Source organism: Crocodylus porosus, unplaced genomic scaffold, assembly GCF_001723895.1.
Source record: "Crocodylus porosus isolate Cpor-Errol unplaced genomic scaffold, CroPor_comp1, whole genome shotgun sequence".
NCBI lineage: Eukaryota > Metazoa > Chordata > Crocodylia > Crocodylidae > Crocodylus > Crocodylus porosus.
In genome coordinates, this window is record NW_017728921.1 from 14560122 (window position 1) to 14583823 (window position 23702).

At 41.0% G+C, this 23702-nt stretch overlaps 1 protein-coding gene across 1 annotated transcript in view; it reads left to right on the plus strand.

The window, feature by feature from the left end:
- PPIL2 (peptidylprolyl isomerase like 2) overlaps window positions 1–23702 on the plus strand; it is a 125542-nt gene that overhangs the window by 67218 nt on the left and 34622 nt on the right. The window contains exons 13-14 of the mRNA XM_019539062.1: window positions 12500–12589; window positions 16348–16381. Of these exons, the coding sequence (XP_019394607.1) occupies window positions 12500–12589; window positions 16348–16381 (124 nt within the window). The remainder of the gene's footprint in view (window positions 1–12499; window positions 12590–16347; window positions 16382–23702) is intronic.

Sequence of the window (23702 nt, forward strand, 5' to 3'; positions counted from 1 at the left end):
AGCACCTACATTGAACACCTTCAAGAGCAAATTGGATGCTTATCTTGCTGGGATCCTATGACCCCAGCTGACTTCCTGCTCTTTGGGTGGGGGGCTGGACTCGATGATCTTCCAAGGTCCCTTCCAGCCCTAATGTCTATGAAACCCTTTCCATACCAGCTTCAAGAAAAACTGCACAAACTAATCTCTTACTGTCTACTCCAGGAAAATTTCACACGCTCCCTAAGATGGGTTTCCAACCTTTTTAGATTGAGGACTGGCAAACTGCAGCCTGAAAGTGACCGGCATACTGCGGACTGGCAGCCAACCCTCCTGCAGACCAGCAGTCAAACCTTTGTGGCCCAGTACTGGTCTGCGGCCCAGGGGCTGGGAACCTCTGCCCTAAGATACACAAACATGGTTACCCTGGCAAGTATATTGTGGTCCTGAGGATGAGTAAATAGAAGCAATCCATTGAACTTCACTGATCCTCTTCTCTGCTACATGTATTAAGGAGTGAGGGGCATCAATGCATGATAATGAGTCACAGTGACCTAATCACAATTATGTGAATATTATCCCTGTAGCTTGTCATGCCACAATTATTCTATGAGTCTCTGGCACTCCACAGAGTGGCAAAAGTGGCTTTCTTGCTTTTGAACAGTGAGTAACTTCAGCAAGACAACAAGCCAGAGGTATCAGTATGACAGTGTTTAGGGTCAGCAACAGAACGAACAGACTGTGTTGAATCATTTATTTTGCCATATGTTATGAAACTGGTTGCTACCTAATGCATGCTGACTGTAGTTCTCGTTTGGATCAATACAGCTTCATAGATCACTGGGGCAACCAGTATCTCTCATTCCCTTCAGAGTGCTCTCAGTATGGGCCCCCTAATTATGTTCCTTTTTTCCCCCAAAGGCACTGCTCTTTATCTCCCTTTCTGTTTGGTGCCTCCTTGTATGCATGTCTGAAATGCACACCATCATACATAGCTAAGTCTTGCTCAAATGCTGGCTCACAGCCATCTGTTTCTTTTATTTTTGTGTTGATTAAATCTGTGCAGATGAAGCAGTCTTTTGACAGCACAGAAAATTAAAGCTATACTTACATTAAAGAGCTTAAGCAGAAAACTAGTCAATGACTTAAAACTATATCATATGTATTTATGCTTTGCGCAAAAGCAACAATAGAAATATTATGGAGGTGTCAAAGTCAAGCACTCAGAAATATGGAAATGTCAGAATTAAGGTTGTATGCTCAAGCTATTTTAGCCCCTTTGTGCATTATGGAAAAGTCTGATTACAGGATCACATGCTAATTTTTCATCAGGATCCCTGGATCGTTCAGTGCTTGGGAATGACCGATTCTGGAGACTGAGCAGAATTGCCTAGTGAAGGAGATTAAAGGAGTGCAGAAGTTGGGGAGGTGTAGAGTGAATGAGGCAGGGGATTGCAGGAAAAGGAAGAACAGTCTTATGGGTAAGGAATAGAAGGTTGCTTTGAATTTTAGCTCTTCTTTCACAAAGTCCCTGTGCTTTTAGTAGGCAAAACTTTTCACAGGTGATCATTAATGATTTTCCTTATTTTCTGAGGGCCTGACTCAATGAGCTGTGGTCTGATTTTCAGAATTGTTGAATGATTGCATCTGGAACTGAGGTGAATGGGAACTGTGCCTTAGACAAAATTTTCCCATGCTGCATAATGTTATATACCCTGAAAAATGAGGTCTTTAGTCTTTCAAATTTTGAAAATTTGCTGTGGTTTACCAGTGAATTGATTTAAAACATGGGAATGAATTAGATGCTGTCTCCTGAGGACTAAGATAATGTAGATTTGCAATAAGGAGAATTTGGGACGCTTTAATTTTGAACATGTATCGAAGATACAGGAGTCAAAATTTAGTTATTTTGCTTTCACGTTTGCACCTTTAGATGATCCCCCAGTGCCTGCTTTTAGCACTTCCTATCCTGCTATCCCAGTTCTGCATGTTGTATGCTTTTGATGCTTTGCTGCAGTCACAGTTCCCTAGGTCTGTCATCCCAATCTTAGTCCCTGCCTAGCCAGCTCCATTTCTCACACTCCACCAAGGCTTTTCATTCAGTGCCTCCCACTTTCTCCACATCTCCCTTTCCTTGCTCTCAGGGTGTGTCCTTGTCCAACTAATTCCACCCTCCTCTGATTTACAGAGAGAAGGGGATAGTTTAAACTAAGCCTTACAGTGCCTTCTTCTAATCTTGCTTTCAGAAATGACTCGGTTATTATTATTGAATATTTCCAGAAACATCCAGCCCGCAGCAGGCTCCAGGATATAAAATTTCAATCTGAATGATTGCTAGGTTTTTGGTTGTAGCTGTGTTAAATGACTAAAGTTTGACAGAGTTATAAGTGAACAAATATGGTTTGATAATGAAGTGTCTGATAACTTCAGTCATAGGAAGTGCAATCCCTCGTACAATGTAGAAGGAGAGGGTGGAAGAAGAAGAGTGCATTGTGTCTGCATTATAGAATCATAGAATCAGTGAGTGGGAAGGGACCTAGGCAGATCATCTAGTCCGACCCCCCGCCATGGGCAGGAAGGAGCACTGGGGGTGGCGGGGGTCATAAGACCCCAGCCAGATGCCTATCCAGTCTCCTCTTGAAAAGTACAACTTGCTTTATGGGCCTGCAAATGGGCTTGTGTCCACTCTTCTTTTACTGCATTCAGGGTAAGCAGCTTTCTCTTTCTGTTGTCTTAACATGAAGGCAGAGTAAGATACTGGACAGCGGTTCCTATAGTATGCTCCACAGACCTCTCTGGTCACATGATACTGTCTGCCCTTTGTTTGCAGCTTCTGTGTCCCATGAAAAGGAAAGAAGTACCTCAAGCATACTGCAAACATCACTTTTCTGTTGACAACTATTGATGTAGTGGTCATGTGATATGTGCCTACTCAGAAGTGGGATGCGCCATGAAGAAGCTTGAGTGGAGTATGACTTAGTGGTCAGGCCTTTATATATCTGACTATGCTGGGAGTTGCTTCAGAGGAGAAGCTAGAAAAATAGATTCCATCTCCTGTACAGGCACACAGCATGGTATTTGATTTTAAAAGTAAAAAACCAAGGCTGAGTTCCATGATCACTTGTGTGCTTCCATTTGTATTGACAAGAGAATTGCAGAAACAGGTAACTAATTTATGAGTTCTTCTTCAGTAATAGCCTGCTCTTTCTTCTTTTCCCCACACCAAAATTTCATGACACTTCTTTAACTGTGTGGTGGCTCATCCTGGCCACAGTTTTCTGTTCACATATTGAGCAGTATCCTGTTCTCTGGTTATTATGCATGCCACCTACACATACTTGCAATGTCCATGGTATTAGAATCATAGAAAGTTAGGGTTGGAAGGGACCTCAGGAGACCATCGAGTCCAATCCCCTGCTCAAAGCAGGTCTATCCCCAACTAGATCATCCCAGCCAAAGCTTTGTCTAGTCGGGTTTTGAAAACCTCCAAAGGATGGAGCTTCCACCACTTCTCTGGGTAACCTGTTGCAGTGCTTTACTATTCTCGTAGTGAGAAAATTCTTCCAGTATCTAACTTAAGCTTCCCTTGCTGCAACTTGAAACCATTGCTCCTTGTTCTGTAATCTGCCACCACTCAGAACAGTTTAGCTCCATCCTTTTTCAAACCCTATTCAGGTAGTTGAAGGCTGCTATTAAATCCCCCCCAGTCTTCTCTAGGCTAAGTCAGTCCAGTTCCCTCACCCTCTCCTCACAAATCATGTCCCCCAGCCCCCTCACCATTTTTGTTGCCCTCCGCTGGACTCTCTTCGATTTGTCCACATCCTTTCTGTAGTGGAGGACCTAAAACTGAACACAGAACTGCAGATGTGGCCTCCCCAGTGCTAAATAGAGGGGAAGAATCACTTTCCTTGACCTGCTGGCAACGCTTCTATCAGTGCAACCCAGTATGCCGTTAGCCTTCTTGGCAACAAGGGCACGCTGCTGGCTCCTATTCAGCTTATTGTCCACTGTAACCCCCTGGTCCTTTTCTGCAGAGCTGCTGCCCAGACAGTCAGCCCCCAGCCTGTGGGATTGTTCTGTCCTAAGTGCAGAACTTTGCACTTGTCCTTACTGAACCTTATGATGAGATTCCTTTGGGCCCAATTCTCCAATTTGTCTAGTCACTCTGAATCCTAGCCCTACCCTCCAGCGTATCTACTACTATACCTAGCTTGGTGTTGTCTGCAAACTTGCTGAGGATGCATTCTGTGTCATCTTCCATATCGTTGATGAAGGCATTGAACAAAACCGGCCCCAGAACCAAAGCCTGGAGCACTCCGCTTGATACTAGCTGCCAACTAGATATTGAGCCATTGATTAGTACTCTCTGATCCTGATGCTCCAATCAGTTTTTTCTATCCACCTTACAATCCATTCATCCAGCCCATACTTCCTTAGCTTGCCTGTGAAAATGCTGTGGTAGACTGTATCAAAAGTCATGCTAAAATCAAGGTACATTGCACATATATGATTTGTTAAGTACCTTGAGCTATTTTGGGATGAAAGTTACTATGTAAATGTGACAAATGAATACTTAATATATCCGAGGTAGGATGTGCAATGTTGAAATTACATTTTAAACTAGCTCCATGGGAGAGATTTGAATCCACGTTTTGAGGTAAAGTTTTCTTTCTAAAACAGCCCATCATCCTATATTCTCCTATGGAAAAGATTGTAAGTTTACCTTGTATAGGATTTTCTTACAACCAGAAAGATTTGGAATTAGTTACTCATTTGTTTTATAAAATTATAGTGATCCTGAAGCTGGGACTTGAAGGGCTTTTCCCGTCCCCAGCAACCATGAGTAAGCTTGTGCTTTTGTCCATCTCTTGCTTCAGAGGGTACCCTGGACTGGACCTAAGGAAAGTATTCACCCCTGTCTGTCTTGTCTCCACCTGCCTGCCTCTAGCATTTTTTCTGTCTATGGTTGTAGACTTTTGGTTCTTTGTGTCTCTTCTTGGTCATCTTAGATGATGGGATTGGGAAGGAATCTTCCCAAGCCACAGATGGATACGTACAGTCGGGATCTTTTGTCCTTTCCCAGAGCACCTGGCAGGCTTATTGCATTTGTGTTTTTTTTGTGCATTGAAGTTTTGTGGAGCAGGTGTCCTGTGCCTGTACTGTCTTAGCACTCCTGCCATCTAATGATCCCAAACCTGAAGTCAGGGTGGAGACCTGCAGGGGTGAAATTAAGGCATTGCCCTTCATTATCAAGTAAAGGTTGAGGTGTGTCTTGCTTGGGTCATGATTCCTGTGACGGGGACATGGTAATGTTGGGAGACTGGCAGTTATAGATGCCTTATGGTTTGGATTGAAAGTGGAAGCTAAGAATGGTTTCCTTTGCTAAGGTGGTGTCCACAAGGTCAGTGACCAGACCATAGTACCCCAGCTTGAAGCTTGCTTGAGCAGAGTTGTGGCCTGTATTTGAATTGTGCCAAACACGTGCCATATATGACTCAATGGCTATGTTCACATTAGGCTTTTCACAGATCACGTGGTGGTACAGAGCAGTATCCGAGATCCCCTTGAGTCTTGATAGACTTGCTGCTTGCAAGTTTGGTCCTTTAACACAGCAAATAAGAGTTTGAACAGGAAGACACAGTGACTAATAGGAAAATGTACTGTGCTTCTGTGGAGCTGGTAATGAAAAATGACAAATTAGATTAGTGAACTAGATGCCCTGCTTAGCTTAAATTGTGTTGATCTAAACTGGTCAATTGTACTTGCTAAAAAGTGACAAGGAAAACTCGGCTGTGGTTTCTTTTACAATCACCTATGGTAAACTGAGCTTACTGCTTAGTCTTTGAGACAGCTAGCTCTTTACTGCATGTCAGCGCATTGAAAAATGCCTTTGAAAATTGGAATTTAGTTGTCTGCTGAGAATCTGTACTAAAAAGCTTTTAAAACCACTGGGATTGTTGTGTACTAGAATGTAGTACTGCTGCTATTGTTTTAAAAAACAATTGATGCTGTAAGTTGCTTAGTTAGGCATCTGCTTAATATAAACCAGTGGTCAGCAACCTTTCTGTGCTGCGGGCTGGAGTGAGCTAGTTGAGGTCAGGTAGGCAGGGTCTAGGACCCAGCCTCCACCACCACTTTTTGTCCCCATTGTGGCATGAGGGAAGTGCCTGCAGCTGGCATCTCTTCCCATGGTGGCAGGGGAAGGCAACTGCTTCTGAAGCACCACATCCATGGGCTAGATTTAAATGGTGGGATTCATCCCATGGGCTATAGGTTGCCAACCCTTGATATGTAAAACTTTGGTTCTCAAATTCAGGGGGCGGGGGGGGGGAGGGGCACTGAGTACATGTTATGCTAAATCCCAAATTAAGCTTTGTTGCAACAGTCATGCTATAACCTTTCTAACAACCTAAGAGAAATGTTCACTTTTTTTCCTCCTTCCCATGTTTTTCCTTGTGAGATACTTTTAGAGATGAGTTTCCCATCAGGTGAAGTAGGTTAGCTCTCCTTGCACAACTGTAGTTTTTCTCCATCCACCTGTGTATCAAACATGGCTCATCTTTAAAAATTAGGGTGTGGAGATGGCAAAAAGAGTCAAGTTAAGGCTTCCCAAATCACCCCTTGAGATTTCTTGGAGAATATACTGGAAGAGAGTAGCCTGGGAGGAATTCTGCAGAGGCAGCAGTGCTCGAATTAAATCAAACTGACTAAAGCAAAACAAAATCCGCTTTGCATTTTAAAGAAGCAAAAAATCTCAAGCTTAGGTTGAAGTCTGTGAAATGCATTTTGCTAGTTCATGTCTGTCTCAGAAGGGTTCTGGCAGAGGAATGATGAGATGAAAGCTGTAATATAAAGAATATAAATTTAATTTATGAAATTACCAGCATCTGATTATTTCTGCTTTGAAACAAAGGGTTAATGGGAATATTTTTGAGACTTTACATTTCATGCAGGCACTATGATGCAGGCAAATGGTTAGTGGAACAAAAAAACAGATAACTGGGGAGCTGGATTAGCACTAAAAATTATACAGATGTGCAAGTGACAGTTTCTGAATGCTTAGTGTGAAATTTCTCTTTAAGACTCATGCAGATCCTCAAGGGATGGAGCGTTTTGAAATGATTAGCTTTCCACATAGTAAAGCGTTCTCCCTTGCAGTCATAGCAACAGCTTAGAAGCTTGAGCTCTTTCCCCCCATCTCCTGTACCATAGCAACAAGAGCACAGCATGTTTCTAGTCTACTTCTGATTGGCTGCTCAGTTGCCCTGTAAGAATTGTGTGTTTAGATTTTAAAAAGGTAACAACCTATTTTAACTGATGAGAAGAGGGGTGCAAACTGAGAAATAATATGATAACTTGGCTTGGTTACTTTTATCCCTCAAGTCTGTAGATGCAATAAGGCAGATGGGCTCTGCCTGGTTTAAAGCCGTTCTTTTGGCGACAAAAAGATATCCCACTGTGCACTATACTGATAACATTCAGTATGTATCCACATCTAAGTGGGGCTAATGTGTTGGAAGGAAATGAAACCACCAGTTCCCCATTAGGCACATGCCAGCTAGCTGAGGGGAAGCACTAGGGTCAGCTTCTAGGGTAGTCATTTGAGAGCCCTATCGCAAACCACTTGTAGAAAGTGCAGTGCTTGTTCTGGGAAGGAATTTTTAGCTGGATGAGAAATACAATTATTGGCATACCAGCACTTGCAAAAGAGACAGCAAGGTTAGTCTAAGCCAGGGGTTTTCAACCTTTTTGGATCAGTGTACCCCTGGCAGCCAGATGCGTAGTTGTCTTGTAATGGCCATAGTTTGGGGAGAATCAAGCCTTTGATAATTTCTACGCTTGGCCTCCAAAAGTATCGTGTCTGCTTAGAGAAAATAGTTCGAGTGAATACTTATGTAAATTTAAAATATAACCTTTTTTATTTCTGTTGCTAGCTCTCAAACCTGTGTACTACAAATTGAGAAGACATATCTTTTCCAACTTCTTGAGAACAGTGAATGTATAAGTAGTTGTGGCCGGATTGAAATATTTCTAATGATCTTATAACAATAAAACCCATACACAGAACGTCATGTATTATTGGGCAATACATGATCTTCCGTTATTGTCAAAAGATCAAAGAACAAAATTTGATGGATATTGATGTTCACTTGGAACAACTACAAACGGAAATACTGAATGAAGCAAAAGTCCATTGCTGAGTCTTAGCTGATGATATATAATCTACTACTTGATGCACATTAGCAGACTTTGTGAAAAATGAAATGCTGTTTGGTTTGGATTCAGTGAAGCAAAGTGTATCTGAAAGCCACATCAGGTCTTGAGGCCATTTTTACAGGATTCATCCTCCACTGCAGATTCCCAGGGTATTACAGTGTAATGTCTGCCCTGCTCAGTGAAGCCATGGTGAGTAGTAGTAGTTGGCAACAATTTGTAATGGATGTGCAACAGTTGCAGTCCATCTGTAGGAAAGACCTACAAAACTAGCCTCCCCATTGGTGCTCTTGACCCATGGACAGAAGTTGCACATAAACTGGTATAAGTGATTGGAAATCAGTTCAGATCTATAATGCAACAGAAATTCAGTGCACATAAACTACTTTCAAAATGGCCAAAACTGGTTTAAAATAAACCTGGATGAATGTAGTATCACACTTAACTGATTTAGGTTAGATCAGTTTATTGAACTTCTGTCCCAGATCCCCTCCAGATTCAAATTAACTCACAGTCCCCCAGCATCCCAGGTTGTTTTGCACCTCCTCTGCAAACCTCCTCTTTCAGGGTGGTCGGGTTAGCCTTGACCCAAGCTGTCTGCTCTAGATGACCAGAGAGGTGTGCTCGGTGCCCCCCAGCTTCTGGTGTGGGTCATAGGAGGCATGTGACTGCATTTCCAGAATTAAAATGTGAATGTCTGTTCACTTGATTATTGGTTCAGTCTAACCCGTGAAAATTGAATTGATTCAGCCTCGGGCTTTTTGACCGTCTGTACTTAGCCTTGATGATAATCTTTGCAGAAAAGACCCATGGCAATGAGCATTGAATGGATCAGCCCTTCTTGTGGCACAGTGAAAAGCAGCATGTGGGAAACCTATTCTGTGAATAAACAGAGGGAATTTGCATTTAAGGACTTTCAACCTGGTATCTTTCACTTGTATAAATAAATTGTGTTCTTAGTATAGTACTTGCCCTGTCCTTCATCACCAGTAAACAGAGTGGCCACAGTGATCCACAGGATAGCCATATTTGTGGTTGCAATATAGAAATAAACTTCTTTATATGGGAGCCACAGCTTTTTCTCCCTGCTCATCATCATCCTTTCTGAGAGTAAAAAACAAAAGAGCCAACACCTCAGACTTTGCTTGGCAGTTTGAGATCTGATGAGTACTGTGACAGTTTGCAACAAGCCGGGCAGCTGAGCCGAAATTCTAGGGATGGAGAACTAACTGTTGGGAGTTTTGAAGAAATATAGTAACCCTTATGAGCTGCTATATTATTGTAACTGAGGTCTATTTTTTTTAGTGAATACAAACCTTTTGTTGGCTCTCATACAAAAAAGCACCATAAACAGTGACAGGAATGTTGCTAAGATACTGTTTACCTGCAAAATGTATGTCAGTGTGATATAGGAGGTGACCATGGGAACGAGTCTGATGGCAATTATTTAAAGAAAAACTTACAGCAAAATGGTCCTTGTATAGTTGCTAGGTTTTATTACAACAGCTGCACACACAAAGCTCGTTTCAGAAAGCAGGGTCAATATAGGTCCTGCATAAAAAAAGTACATGAGTAGGACAGGTATTTTTGATGTATATTTTACAGAGCAATTTCTAAAAGTAAATAAGTAATCTATGAAGGAAGAGTCTTATCAACGTTCTGCAGGCTTATCGTTTAAAACACTTTGGCACTGAACTGCATGTTCCTTGAGGGACTTCATCTTTCAGCTAATTTCATTTTTTCTTTAAAATTTAATTACATGTTGTCTTATTCCCCCAAGAGAACTTATTAACTGTGTGTCTCTCTCCAAAGAGTTTTTGGTTCTCGTGAGGCATGCTGCCTTTGGCTAAAAATTGGCAATTCCATCTCTGCTTCAGAAAAGAATGTTTTTTCTTTAGAAGAGTCAGAAACCATTGTTTTGTCCTTACTAGCACTTTTTATTATCTGTAGCTGTAACATTCTTGATCTGCCTAGAGTCCTCTCTATTATGTTATTTTCTGTTCTGATAAACTAGCTCTGCATAAATGATTCTTCAGCAGTTGAATTTTGCTTTATGAGGTTGCACACAAGTAGGTTATTTTAAAGAGCACGTGCCTAACTCCAAGTAGGGTTTTTGATGTACTGTGAACTTTGAAACCATGCATGAGATCTTCCTGTTAGAAGCCTTTTTTTTCCTTAATAAAAATGAAATGTGTTTTCTCATGACATAAATTGCCCTCAGGATGTTACACAAATACACGATTAAATATATTTCTGCCGTAAAACAGTTGTTGTTTTTATTCAGTAATAAGCTACAGTGCGAAGCTGAGATCAAAATTAGCATGGCATTGAATTGGGATTAGTTTGACTGTTACTGTAGCTGGCTGCTGAGTTTTATATACTTTGGGTAGATTTGTTAAGAAGGTTAGTGTAGCATCAGTTATTCAATTGTCATGGGAAATGGAGGATATATTTGAGTAAATGTGAGAATTTTTTGTGTAGATAGTGTGAGATGTGGTATTTTTAAAGGTAATGTGGAGTTTCACCTGATTGAGGTTTGGGTAACTTAAGCTGCAGTGTAGTATGGTTTTGCTTTGTGAAAGGATATCAGAGATCATTTCATCTTTAAACTATATAAATGGTATTTCAGTTTGTAAAATATACCAGTGTGTTTTATTTTTGTATTAACTGCTGCAGGTTCCTGGCTCAGTCTTGTGTCAGTCTTGCAGCCTCTCTCTAGAGTTGCTAGACCAGTGCTATGGATGAGCCACAGTGATGTCACATCAATGTTAAATGCATGTTTTAATGAGAGAGGGCCTCCAACTCTTGAAAAGTTCCCTACTAATTTACAGAGCCTTGTGCTCATCCTGGGGGCTTACTGATGCATTCACAGCACAACAAGAATATTTTAAGGCCTGTTACAGCTCAGCTGCTTTAAGCACTGATGTTCCATTGTGAAATTGCATTTGTACTTATCTACATAATTTACAACTGTGGTGGAAAGCACATCGAAAATGAGAGCCCAGGCTGTTTCTAGGCATACAGCAGGTTCCTTTGCAGATATTACCAAAAAAGAAAAATGGTATGTTCATAGTGGAAAAACAAAAACTTAGAATACCAGGGTTTGAACACCTGTTTTAAAGGGTGGTATTTGAATACCACAATTGAGGAAAAAATATGTAAATCCCATTTATATTATGAAAGCTAAGGAGAAATACGTGCTGCATTTAACATAACAGCTAGCATTCTCTGAACGGTAAATGCAGATAGTCATTTTTTTCAATGAACAGCCTAATATCTAAAGCAGGATTACTTTTGTGGAGTCCACCCTATATTTAGGGACCTACTTTAATCACAGTGAGACTAACAATTTTTGCAGGTTTGTCAGGAAGAGTAAATTTTGCAGCTATTTCCCAGATGTAGTTCACTATCCTCGCCCCTTGGTGCTGATTTGTGGAGAGGCCCCAGGGAGGAGGGACAAGGGGGCAGCTGCCATCCTGTCTGCTACCCTTTGTGCTGCCCCACCAGCTGGCACCTCCTCCCCCACCGCCCAAGCAGGCTGCGAGACCAGGCTGCAGCAGTGAGGACTCCTGGCTCCCACTGGCGAGCCAGCATTTCATTTTTATTAAGTTTTTTTTTAAGTTGATTTCATGGACAATCCTGGATTTCAAGGTCTTCATGAAATCATGAATTGAGTTGGACCCCTACCTATGCTTGTTCGTCAGGAACTTCTTCATCAGTAAATGTCTCTCTCCCAATTAGCGTGAATATGTTTGCCTCTAGAATAGGTAAGCAGAGAGGCCAAGGTCTGAATGATACTTTATCAATTCCATCTGAACAGGTTTGAGGTAAATTACTGGGGCCAGGTAGAGTTAATTAGAGGAATTTGGTCTCCAGGTTTATCTGTGTTGCCACTGAATTCACTGGGAAGTTTTCTGAAAATAAAGCATATATATAATATATTTTTCTCCATTGTCTTTATCACTGTATACATCTTATAAATAGATGTATATCCCTGTATAAGATGTATGCAGGGATACAAATGGAGAAAAATACAATATACATGTTGTGTGTAGGGCTGCAAAGGTGCTCAGCACTTCTTTGTGCCATCTGGGAGAACAAGGCTTGCTATGTATTTGTTACTGTACCCTGTGTGACTCTGCAGTATACAGTATGTTCTTTGATAAACTTCTGGGCCAGTGCTAGTTAAACAGAGTCCTGATGAGTTGAACTTTTTTTAACAGGCACAAACCAAATGTCGTTATTAGGAACAATGTAGTAGCTGATTCTACTATTTACCAATATTTAAACATCATGTGTTTTCCAGACACCCAGAGCATGTGAAAACTTCATCAAACTATGCAAAAAGAACTATTATGATGGAACTGTTTTTCACAGATCAATTCGTAATTTTGTGGTGAGTATTGAACAAATGCTACATGATGCACAGAAACCTTGTCCCAAAAATAGGAGTTGAATATGTTAGCTAATTAAAGTTCCAGTTGCTTCCCTTGCAGCAAAATTTACACAAGGTATATATTGGAGTGAATGACATGCATGGAAACAAGGATTGTTCTAGTGGAGTGAGAATAAGAAGAATAAATTGGATCATGTCACAACTTATGTTGAATAGCATTGTTCCCCCAACACCAAAGCCTGGTAGTCACTGACTGAAAAAGACTCCTGTTGTCTTTGGTGAAGTTTGGGTGCCTTGAGTCTAAAAAGGTTGAGAGCCACTGCCTCAGCCTTTTAAAATCCCATTTAGCTGCAACTTGGTTTTAGAAAGTATTGAAACTTGTTAGCCAAATTCTAACCATTTCAACTAAAACAATTAAGTTGTCCATTGCTGACGGAGTTCTGGACCTGAACCCCAAGTTTTGTTATGCTAGGGTTAGGGAATACCAGCTCAACTCTTGAAGGTTGCCTCGGGTGTTTAATTGATCTCAAGCTACCAAGGACATGCTTGTTTCCATAAAAAACATTTGTCAGTTGTGTTCAGTGGTATAAAGGAAGGAAGAGAATGCAGACTGGGGATGGAGGACCAGAGTATTTCCAGTCTGTAGCCTCAGTTCCATAATGTGCTGAACAGTCTAGCTTCAGTCCTGTAGGTTGCTGAATCTCACAATTTTGACCAGAAAAATATTTATCCTGAAGACAATATACACAAGTAATTTGCTGTGTTGGGACCTGAGTTCTTAACATTTTCTAGAGTTAAGTCATAAGTAAACAACCTCAGCCCAGGTTTCCTGAACTTTTGTAATTATATGTGAAGGTTCCCTGGAGACAGGAAACCTTAATCCCAAAGCAAAGGTTTAGATTTTTTTAAGAGCCAGACACTTAGCAGCCTGAATTGGGGTTCTGAAAAATCATGTTTTGTGATGTGAGATTTAATTTTCAAAACTGAAACTTGGATTTGGTTACTCAACATGCCTAACAAGTAGATTTTCCTAATGCATTTTTTATTTTGAATAAATATTTGTGTCAAATGTTGTTACAAGATGAGCTCTTGAGATATTGTGCTTGCTGCTTTGCCAGTTTATTCAGATGAATGCAAAAACCCTGGAATTTATTTGCATAGTCTTATCATAATTATTTCATCTTGATTTTTAGTTCCCATTCAGTGCAGCCATTCTCTTGCATGCAACAGTGTTGTAATTTGTTTTGGATCTTCCTTTCAAGCAAGTTAAAGGCCTGATCCTGAAGTCAATGGGATTCTCTCAAGTGGCTTTAGAGAATATTAGATTGTTCTATCATCCTAAAAAAGTGTCAGTTCCTTTTGATAACAACTTCAAAGACAATAGAAAAGGATTCTACAAGTACGTCAGAAATAAGAGGAAGACTGAGGAAAGTATAGACCCTTACTAAATGCAGACGGCAGTCTATTTACAGATGACGCAGAGGCCTTTTTTTATTTCTGTCTTCAAAATAAAGACGGCTGCTGAATGATGAGCACAGCTGGCAACAAAGAAGAGTCAAACAGGCTAAAGTAGTGAAAGAACAGGCTGGGGATTACTTAGAGAAGATAGAAGTTTTTAAGTTGTCTGACCTGGATGGGTAACATGCTAGGGTACTGAAGGAATTGGCTGAGGTAATATCAGAGTCATTGGCTATCATCTTTGAGAAATCATGGGTGTCAGATGGGGTCCTAGATGATTGAAAAAAGATAAATGTAGCGCCCATCTTTAAGAAAGGGAAGGAGGAGGATCCAGGGAATTACAGACCAGTCAGTTTGGCCTCAATACCTGGAAAAATCATGGAGCAGGTCTTCAAGGTGTCTGTTGTGAAGCACCTAGAGAAAAACGAGGTGATCAGGAACACCCAGCACGGATTCACCAAGAGCAAGTCATACCTGATCCACTTGATTTCCTTCTGTGATAAAGTGGCAGGCTCTGCAGATATAGGGGATAGCAGTGGATGTGATATACATTGACTTTAGCAAAGCTTTTGGCACTGTCTGCTATAACATTCTCATTAACAAGCTAAGGAAATACAGACTAGATGAAAGAACTGTAAAGTGGATACATGGTTAGATCATTGTGCTGAACAAGTTCTGAATGGCTCCCTGTCTAGTTGAGAGGAGGTATCAAGTGGGATTTCCCAGGGGTCTGTCTTGTTTTTTACCATAATCAGGAATGATTTGGATGTTAGGGTTGAGTGCATGCTTAGCAAATTTTTGGATGACACAAAGTTGGGTGAAGTTGCAGATACTCCAGAGGGTAGTGCTAGGGTCCAGAATGACCTGGATAAACTGGAGTAATGGTTCAAAATCAATTGGAGAAAATTCAACAAGGACAAATGCAAAGTCCTACACTTAGGACAGAACAATTGCATCCACAAGTACAGACTAGAAAATGTTTAGGTAAGATGTGGTGCTGCGGAGTAGGATCTGGGATTACAGCAAGCCATAAACTGAATATGAACCAATAGTGTGCTCTTGTTGCAAAAAAACTCAAGCATACTGGGCTGTATTAACAGGAGTTTCTTTTGCAAATTAAGGGAAGAGATTCTTCTACTCTGTTTGGCGCTGGTGAGGCCTCACCTGGAACTGTATGTCCAGTTTTGGAACCTGAAGATCAAGAATGTGGAAAGATCAGAAAGAGTCCAATGGAAAGCAACAAAAATTATTAGAAGCCTGAGAACTGACTTATGAGGAAAGCCTAAAAGAGTTAGGGTTATTCAGTCTGAAGAAGAGAAGATTCCGGGGGGGGGTGGAATTTGATAACAACTCTTCTTTAAAAACTTGAAGGGAGATTACAGAGAAGATGGAGATGGGCTTTTCTCTTTGGCCATAGAGAACAGGACTAGGAACAATGTCTTCAAACTGCAGCAGAGGAAATGTAGTATTGGGATTAAGAGGAACTTTCTGACTATGAGGGTGATCAAGCACTGGAACAGGCTACCTAGAGAAGTTGTGGAATCTCCATCCCTGAAAATTTTCAAGAGCAGGTTAAACAGACATTTGGCTAGGATGGTTTAGTCAGGGGTGATTCTGCCTTGCGCAGGGGGCTGGACTGACATGACCGTGCCAAGGTCTCTTCCAGGCTAACTTTCCTATGATCATTTGTATACCTGAATTTAAAGTGGTGTTTTGGTGTGCTCTCACTGTTAACTTAGTTAACTTACATGGTCCCCTTGCTAGCTGTAGGGCACCAGAAAACAAAATATATCCAGAAGTCCTCTGGAAACTGCTATTTCTGTGGAAGAATGTTGGTTTCACTTTGGGATTTTTCATAGTGCAGTTAATGAATATGATTCCAGAAAAATAGAGCCAGCTTTGAAAAGCTGAAGGATGACAGCAAAACTTAAACACATTTTAAAGTTTAAGTCCAGGGCATTGTCAGCTGGGCATTTTAGGCCATAGCAGATGATGGAAAAAGTATTTTCTGTTAATCCATATGAGACAATTTATCTTCCTCTATTTTCGCACAAGAGACCTATTATTTTTATAAAACTGTTACTCTGTTCCTGGATAAGTCATGTAACATTTGACAGTTGATAAAAGAAGCTCCAAACTAGCGATAATGACTCTCTTGTCGCTGGCTTGCATCCCAGTGCCATTTAGAGGTAAGAAGAGTTGAGTAGAGTTTGCTTTTCCAGATATGTCTTATTCCTTGTATCTCATTGATAAGGTAAAGTACATTTTACAGGAATATGATTTGTTTTTTAATTCGGCAGATCCAAGGAGGTGATCCTACTGGAACAGGAACAGGTAAGAATGCATGCCTGTGCATGAGAATACACATCTTGGGTCAGTTTATTTTGTGTCTGTTTTTGAGTGCTGCCTTTTAATTCCTAGTGAGCCATGCTTAAAATCTCCTACACAAGTGTTTAGGTACTGTACAGTCTAAAATTATGTGCAGCCCTTCAGAGAGACCCTATTTGCCCTTACCTTTCTGTCTGGTTTTCAAAAAGATTAGCAAAGATATGGCAACCAGCCTCCCCAGCGTGGAAGAAGCTAATGTTTGTGAAGTGCTTTGAAAATCTATACCACTGTATAAAGGTAGATCTTACTGACTGACTGCATATGGAGAGAAGGAGAGAGAAAATTTTCATCCATCACCTGGTCACAGTTCAGACTTCTGAAATTCATAGAGAAGTAGAGCTGGAAGGGACCTCCAGAGGACATTTAATCCAACCCCCTGCCTGAATCAGGATCATCCCTATACAAATCCATTGTCTAAACCTCTTAGCAAAACTACACAGTTAGTCCTGAGGTTTGTTATTAAGATGGAAAAATACTGTGTGTTTGAGTGAGGTTCTCTTCAAATTCAATATTAGAGAGATCTGCTTTTGGCCTAATTCCAGCCAAAAAGTTGGTTGTTTGTCCCACAAAAATGTATCCCCTTGCTACATCCAGGTCTCTTGCCTCGTGCCATTTTTGATTCCTAGTTGTAGCAGGGCACTAAGGCGCCTGCTACTTGAAAAGCAGTAGTATGGGCTTAGGTGCTAGTTGCCAGGGGCAACCAGGAGGAGCTAAGGGCCCACACCTGGTGAGTCAGCTGACCGGAAGGGGCAGGGCTGCCTGCTATAAGGCCCAGACTGGAGGCCGTGAGTGCTCTCTCTCTCTCTCTGCTAAGGAAGGACCAGGTGAGGCTATTAGGGGTTGGAGGAGGCCTCACAGGGGCTCCACGGTAGTGTGGGGACCTTGGTGCCAGAAAGGGCACAACATTCAGGGGTGCACTTGACCCCAGCCCTGAGAAGGGGAGCAGAGGATTGGGAGGGGGCCAGGTAAGGCCGAGGCTGCCTGAGCCCTAAGGCAAGAAGCCCCAGAGCCGGGGCAGAGATTAACAAGTGTCAGAGAGCGCGGTTGCGGGGCAGGCCGGAGGCGCCCGTGGGGCGCGGAGAGTGAAGTGGACCAAACAATGTCCGGTACTTCTGCGAGGCTTGGGGCGTGGTACAGGGTGGTTGGAGCCATGCATAGCCCATAAGGCTGGGGTGCACCGAGTCACCCAAGATAGAACAAAGACTGAGATACATCGGAGCACAGTGTCAGAGAGGACTAAGGGCAGCCTCCCTTATACATTGTTGACATCAAAGACATGGTGGGCGAGATGTGAGGGTGCTTTTAATATCACATTGGCACAGTAGGGGGCACTAGGGGTGTTCACGGCCACCCATAGGACCCCGCACTATTACACTAGTCTTTAGGAATCGTTTTGTCACCACTATTTTCTTACCTATTCTTTCTTCCCACCCTTGGTGTTTTGGACCCAGTGCAGACAACTTATTCAATATTTGAAATTTCTCATTTGAGAAATGATAGATTGATTAGAATAGATGTGCATGGCAGCTGCTCCTATTTTTGCATTGAAGGCTCCTCAGGGCATTGCCCACTGTATTATGATCCTTACCTGCTGCTATAAATTGGCTCTGCGTGCAGCTGCACATATCACTTTGCCTATTCACTCTCAAACATCTCTAAATGCCACAGCTGTTAGGCAAGCCCTGTGTTTCTACACGTTTTGTTATACTCTTAGTTCATGTATGCACCACATACTTTTTTGTATACTCAGTCTGCTTATCCAAAGCAAGGTCTGTGTAACTGTAAATCTGGAAATATTAAGGCTGGCCAAGACCACCACTGCTGATGGGCATAAAATTAATGAGGGATTATGTGATTGCTTGGGTGGAAGTAGTTGGGGAATTTGTTTTGGCTGCCAAAGCCCATTGATGAAACCTTGTTGGTATAGATTTCATATTCTTGGACTGTTAAAAGAAAGGTGATCTTCTTCTGTTAGAAGAGAACTATTAGTTCAGAATCCCATAAGGTATAATTAGGAACATCTTTAACAAGAGAAATCAAAGAGCTGCTGTTAGGGCTAGAGGTACTTAGCTGGATTAATGTGATAGCCTTTAAACTCTCTGGGCTGGAGTTCATCTTGCTGTTGGGGGGAAATAAATTAGTTGGGGTCACTCTAGGTTCTGCTTCTGCAAATGAACCAGCTTGAAATGCAGCAGAACTGGCAATGTATAGAGAAGCAGTCTACAACTGATAAAGCAGTTGTGTTGCTGCTCTGGACCCAGTTGCATTGTTGAATGCAAGTAATACATTGAATGCAAATAAATATAGGGTGGGACAATCCCCAGTGTGTTTTCTTTTATTTTAGAAGAGAAATTAGCACGTAGACAGAGGAGATTTAATTTTTTTTCCACCCTTTTTTCTTTTATTTCATTTTACTTGAAAATGAATATCCTACAGACCTGCAGGAGCTCTCCTAAAACTGTCAGCTTACCAACCAAGTGGCTCTGACATATCCCAGTAGCCCTTCAAAAAGGAACTGTCATTTAGGAGGCATCCCAACACTGCAGAAATATACTTTTCAGTTGAATACTTTTTTCTTTTTTTTCTTCTTTTTTTTTTAGGTCTAAATTTATAATGACCATAACTTGAGTTGCAATCAATTAGTGTTAGAGTGAAGAGGCACTGGGCTCCTGCAGGACTCTCAGGCCCTTGTTCTTATGTTGGTTAAAATGAAACAATTTAAACAATTAGACGGAAGATCTTTGAGATTTGTTCTTGATTACCCAGCAGATTCTGCAAAGCTGAAAATGGTACAACCCCAGCAGGCTTTTTTCTTTCAGACAATTTTTTGTCTGCTTGATTCAGCTAGTATTTGCTACTGTCATCTAATTGTTGCATTTGATTTTTTACACTTAACATTAAGTACTCTACCGGCTCTGTTCATACTTGCTTGCTTTTCGTGGCACACATGGGGAGAGCAAACAGCTCCAGCTACTCTATCACCACTTCTGACAGTGGAATGTATGTTGCCTTTTAAGAAATACATTCTGATTGAGACCATCTTGTAGCCTTTATTTCTCAGCAGTGAGCACAATGAGCGTGAATTTTCCTAAGATGTAAAGTCAAAACCCCTTCTTCCCCCTCTATAATTAGTTCGGCAGGTCATAAAACAAATGAATGTGAAGTATGAAATAACTGTTTGGATGCTCTTAAATCAGGAAGCTGAAATGCTATAATTAAAATATTTGAAATCCTTTTTAATTTACTGCTGATTAAATTGGGAAGCCATGGATTTTTTCATCTCTGGTATTCAAATGCTGAGCTATTGTATTCTCAGGCCTTGGGCTGCTGAAAACAGCCACCATCCTACACTGCTGTTGTTTGTTCTGCTACAGTGTTATTGCATTACACTTATTATTTTAAGCAAAAACTCAGCCCAGCTCTGCTCACAAGATGGCTTAATTATTTTCTCAGAGTGCCTGTGTAGGAAGGTCAGGATTATTTTCAAACCAGCCCCTTATTTAAAAGTTCAGAATAAGCCGTGTTTTGATTTCAAAATCCTGGAATAAGGCCACAAAGCGGGAACTTGGTACAAATGGCTAAAAATAAATTATTTGAACTTTCTAGCTATTCTGTAAGTTTGTACTAAAGGGATGATTGATATAGAAAATAGCTACAGTTCTCATGTGTCTGCTCTGGCACTGTTGTACTACTCTAGTCTTTTTTTTCTAGAGGTATCGTGGATACCTGTTGCTACCACAACCAACTCTGGTTAACCAGCAAGCAGTCGGGTAAAAGGGAAATGGCAGATGCTACAAATACAACCACAGGTGTCCTTAGCAGGCACTAAGCTTGTCTTTCTGGTTGACTGAGATGTTGAAATGCTCCATTAGAATAAAGTTGAAAGTTCAAATGTTTTATTTACAAAGCACAGATCCAAACTCCATGACAGTCTATAGTTGTGATCTGGCTACGTAATTCATATGGTAACAGCCCTTCATTGAAGAAGTTTATTATTTTTTGGAAGATTGAGGAGAGGAGGAACTGCCGTAGTGTGAAAACCATCTCTACTTTTTAGATACATTTTGCAGCATTGTCCTCCTCAGCATTTCTGAGGTAGTATCTGCTGCATATTGTAGAAGGAAAACAGATCTGCAGCATCTTTATCCTAAGAAAACCGGAAAGAAAAAAATAGTTTGGGGTTTTAACAGCAGAAAAGTAGATGAGAAACCGTTGTCTGGCAACTGTATGCAGGTTGGAAAATCTCATGTACAGAGGAAAGTTTTAAATATAGACGAAGAGACAATCGCACTGTTTACTCTGTGTGTGTGTGTGTGTGTGTGTGTGTGTGTGTGTGTGTGTGTGTGTGTGTGTGTGTGTCATGTTCAGAGGTGTACAAACAGCTTCAGGTAATTGAAACCAATGCACATGTAGGCAGACCTAACAATTGCATCATTATCAAAGGATATCTTATAAGCTGTTATGCTGTAACTAGTTTTTGTATGATTCTGTAGCAATACAAGTGTAGCAAAACCACACTCATTTAACCATGCGTTGTCAAGGTTTTAGCTAAATTGTATTTATTACACACTCATGCCCATATGAGACTGAGCAAGAGAGAGGAGGAGGAGGGGAAATACTGATGTGAGATGGAGAGGGAGAGAGAGAAAATAGTGGAGAAGGCTGCCTTAGCTTCTGGCCATCCTTCTTCAAATTAGCTTAAGGACTGAGTTTTGGGTGATTAAAACATGACATGTTCTTGTATACATATGTGGACATAAATGCATAAATACACACTTACTGTAGTTGTGGATTCCCAAGAGTTTGGTTGCTCAAAGTTGTTTTTGAGGATTTTCTTGTCATTTTGTCAACTCTGAACTTACAGTTCAAAACTTGACCAACAGGATATATATTTGAAGTCTCAGAAAGCAGAAATCGTTTGCTCTGAATTTTAAATAGGATCATAAGTTGTCTGAAAGTGAAAGAGCATAAAATTATTGTAATTTTTTTCAACATATAGTAGTTTTAATGTAGTTATAATTTAAAGAATTGCTTAGTTTGTAGGTAAAATGTCCCAACCATCAAAGCAGATGAACTTGATTAACAGATTTCACAGAAATTCTAAATTGTACTCTATTTTGTAGCTCTTGCCAAATTACACTATGTTTATAAAGTCAGGAACACCAGTAACTAACACTCAACTAAAGAAGCTACTTCTTGTACTGATAAAACATGGCACCATTTAGTCAGCACAATTTGAGTATTGTCAATATTAATTGAAGTTAGGTGCCCAACCAGTATTTATACCTTTGGAAATGTCTTGCCTGACTTCTGAAGCATTGACATTGTATGCCTTTAAGGATTTATGTGTGACAGTAACTGATAAACAGATTAGGAAAAATTCATCCTTCAAAGCAAACAACTCATGCCTCCACTTTCCCCCTCTCAGTGATCTAGAAGTTAACAAACTTGGTCCATAGTCAGTGTGGGATTTGTGGTTGAGAGTCACAGTAACACTAAGGGTGTGCAAAGCGGGCTGTATTCGATTTGGATTTGGCCTGATTCGGGGGACAGTGATTCTATTTGTTGATCCGGATCACTGTCCCGATTCGATAGGCCAAATCCGAATCTGAACATTTGATGCTGATTCTCTGAATCAGCAACTCAGCTGTAGACACAGCGTTACGTGTGTTTTTTGTTTGTTTGTTTGTTTTTCCCTACATACCTCAAGTTACCAGGCGCAGTTTGTGAATGCTGAGATGCTGGGGTGGATGGAGCGCCCCTTAGGATCAAGGGGGGAGTCCCTCACATGGTCCACAGCAGACCCAGAAGTGGACCAGAAGTGCTGCTTGTCCATTTCCAGGTCTGCTGTGGAGCACGTGGGAGGTGCCCCCCATGCTCCTGTGGGATGCTCCATCCGCCTCAGCATTCATGAGCCGCCTGGTACTTTGAGGTATGTAGAAAAAACATTTAAAGCTGTGTCTATGTCCGAATTCTCGTCTCTCTCCGAATTGATTTGGAGGGTTCCGAGTCAATTCAGAGAGATTAAAGGGTCTCCTGATTCGATTTGTATTCAGAGATTCGGCCACCGAATTAGACCAAAGCTTTACACGGCCCTAGCTAACATCCTCCACTGCGAATGTTGGGTTTTCAGCCCCACAACTCAGACCTTGGGACTGCTACCTGATGCAGTCCTGATGATCCTAACTTCTGAGTCAAAAGCTCAAAAAATGAGTACTCCAGTGAAATTCACAGAACTTCAAGTATTGATTTGAAATATGTTAGTCTGTATAGCACTTTGTTTTGGCCTCTGGCTGTTCAGCTTTAGTTGAAGATAGGGCTTGAAACTACTTGAACTTTTTTCAGTTTTGTCTTTGAATAGTCAGCTAAATCGTAAGCTTCTTTATATGCTCAGCTTCATCTGTCAGCATTTTTTTCTTAAGAATTTTTGTCAAGAAGTGATAAAAATCAGAAGCCTGTTTAGATTAAACTATGAGGTCAATCGGGGAAAAAATCAGAGAGAGAAAAAGATGTTATTAAAAGTGTGTTTGAAAATATTATTCTGACTGAAGAGGGGAAAAAAACTCAGGAGAGGGTCTGAAATATCTGAGAATTCACGAGAGAAAGTAACTGTGATTTGAAGGAACTTAAGTTGGACATCAAGGAAAAGTTAATTCCTGGTGCAGAGCATCACTGTTCTCCCAGCACTGGTCAAAGCATAAGAATCCTTGAAGCCATTTCAAATGCAGGAGGCTTTAACAGTTGGTGACAGAGGCAGGAAGGAAGGATTTTCCAGCTGTGAACCTGGATGTTGAAGAACAAAGAGCAAGGTGTGACCATTCGGTTTTGGTGAACACCAAGGCCTCACCAATTAAGAGAGACTGTGGGGGTAAACATTTGCTACAGGTGTTATTGATAACAAATGAAGAGAAGGCAAAGCTTTGCAACTCTGTCACTAGAAATAGAATGAACAATTTAATGATTGTCCCTGATCTCTTTTGGACAGGATGTTGCACATTACTTTGGCATTTTATGCCCTGTTAATCTTAGCAATGTGAGTTATACATGCTCTGCAGTAAACTTCAGCTCTGCCTCTTGGTGGGTGTGTCCTGAATTACCAGAAAGGACTGAGAAAAGTTGAATGTAGTACATTTCTTCTTGAACACCTGAAATGTTTGGGGGGGTTTTTAGTGTTGTTTTAAAATCAGGAACTAAAATACAGAATAGGTAGCCACAAACATTAGATAATTAAAATGACTAAAACTAGTTACACATGATCAAAATTACT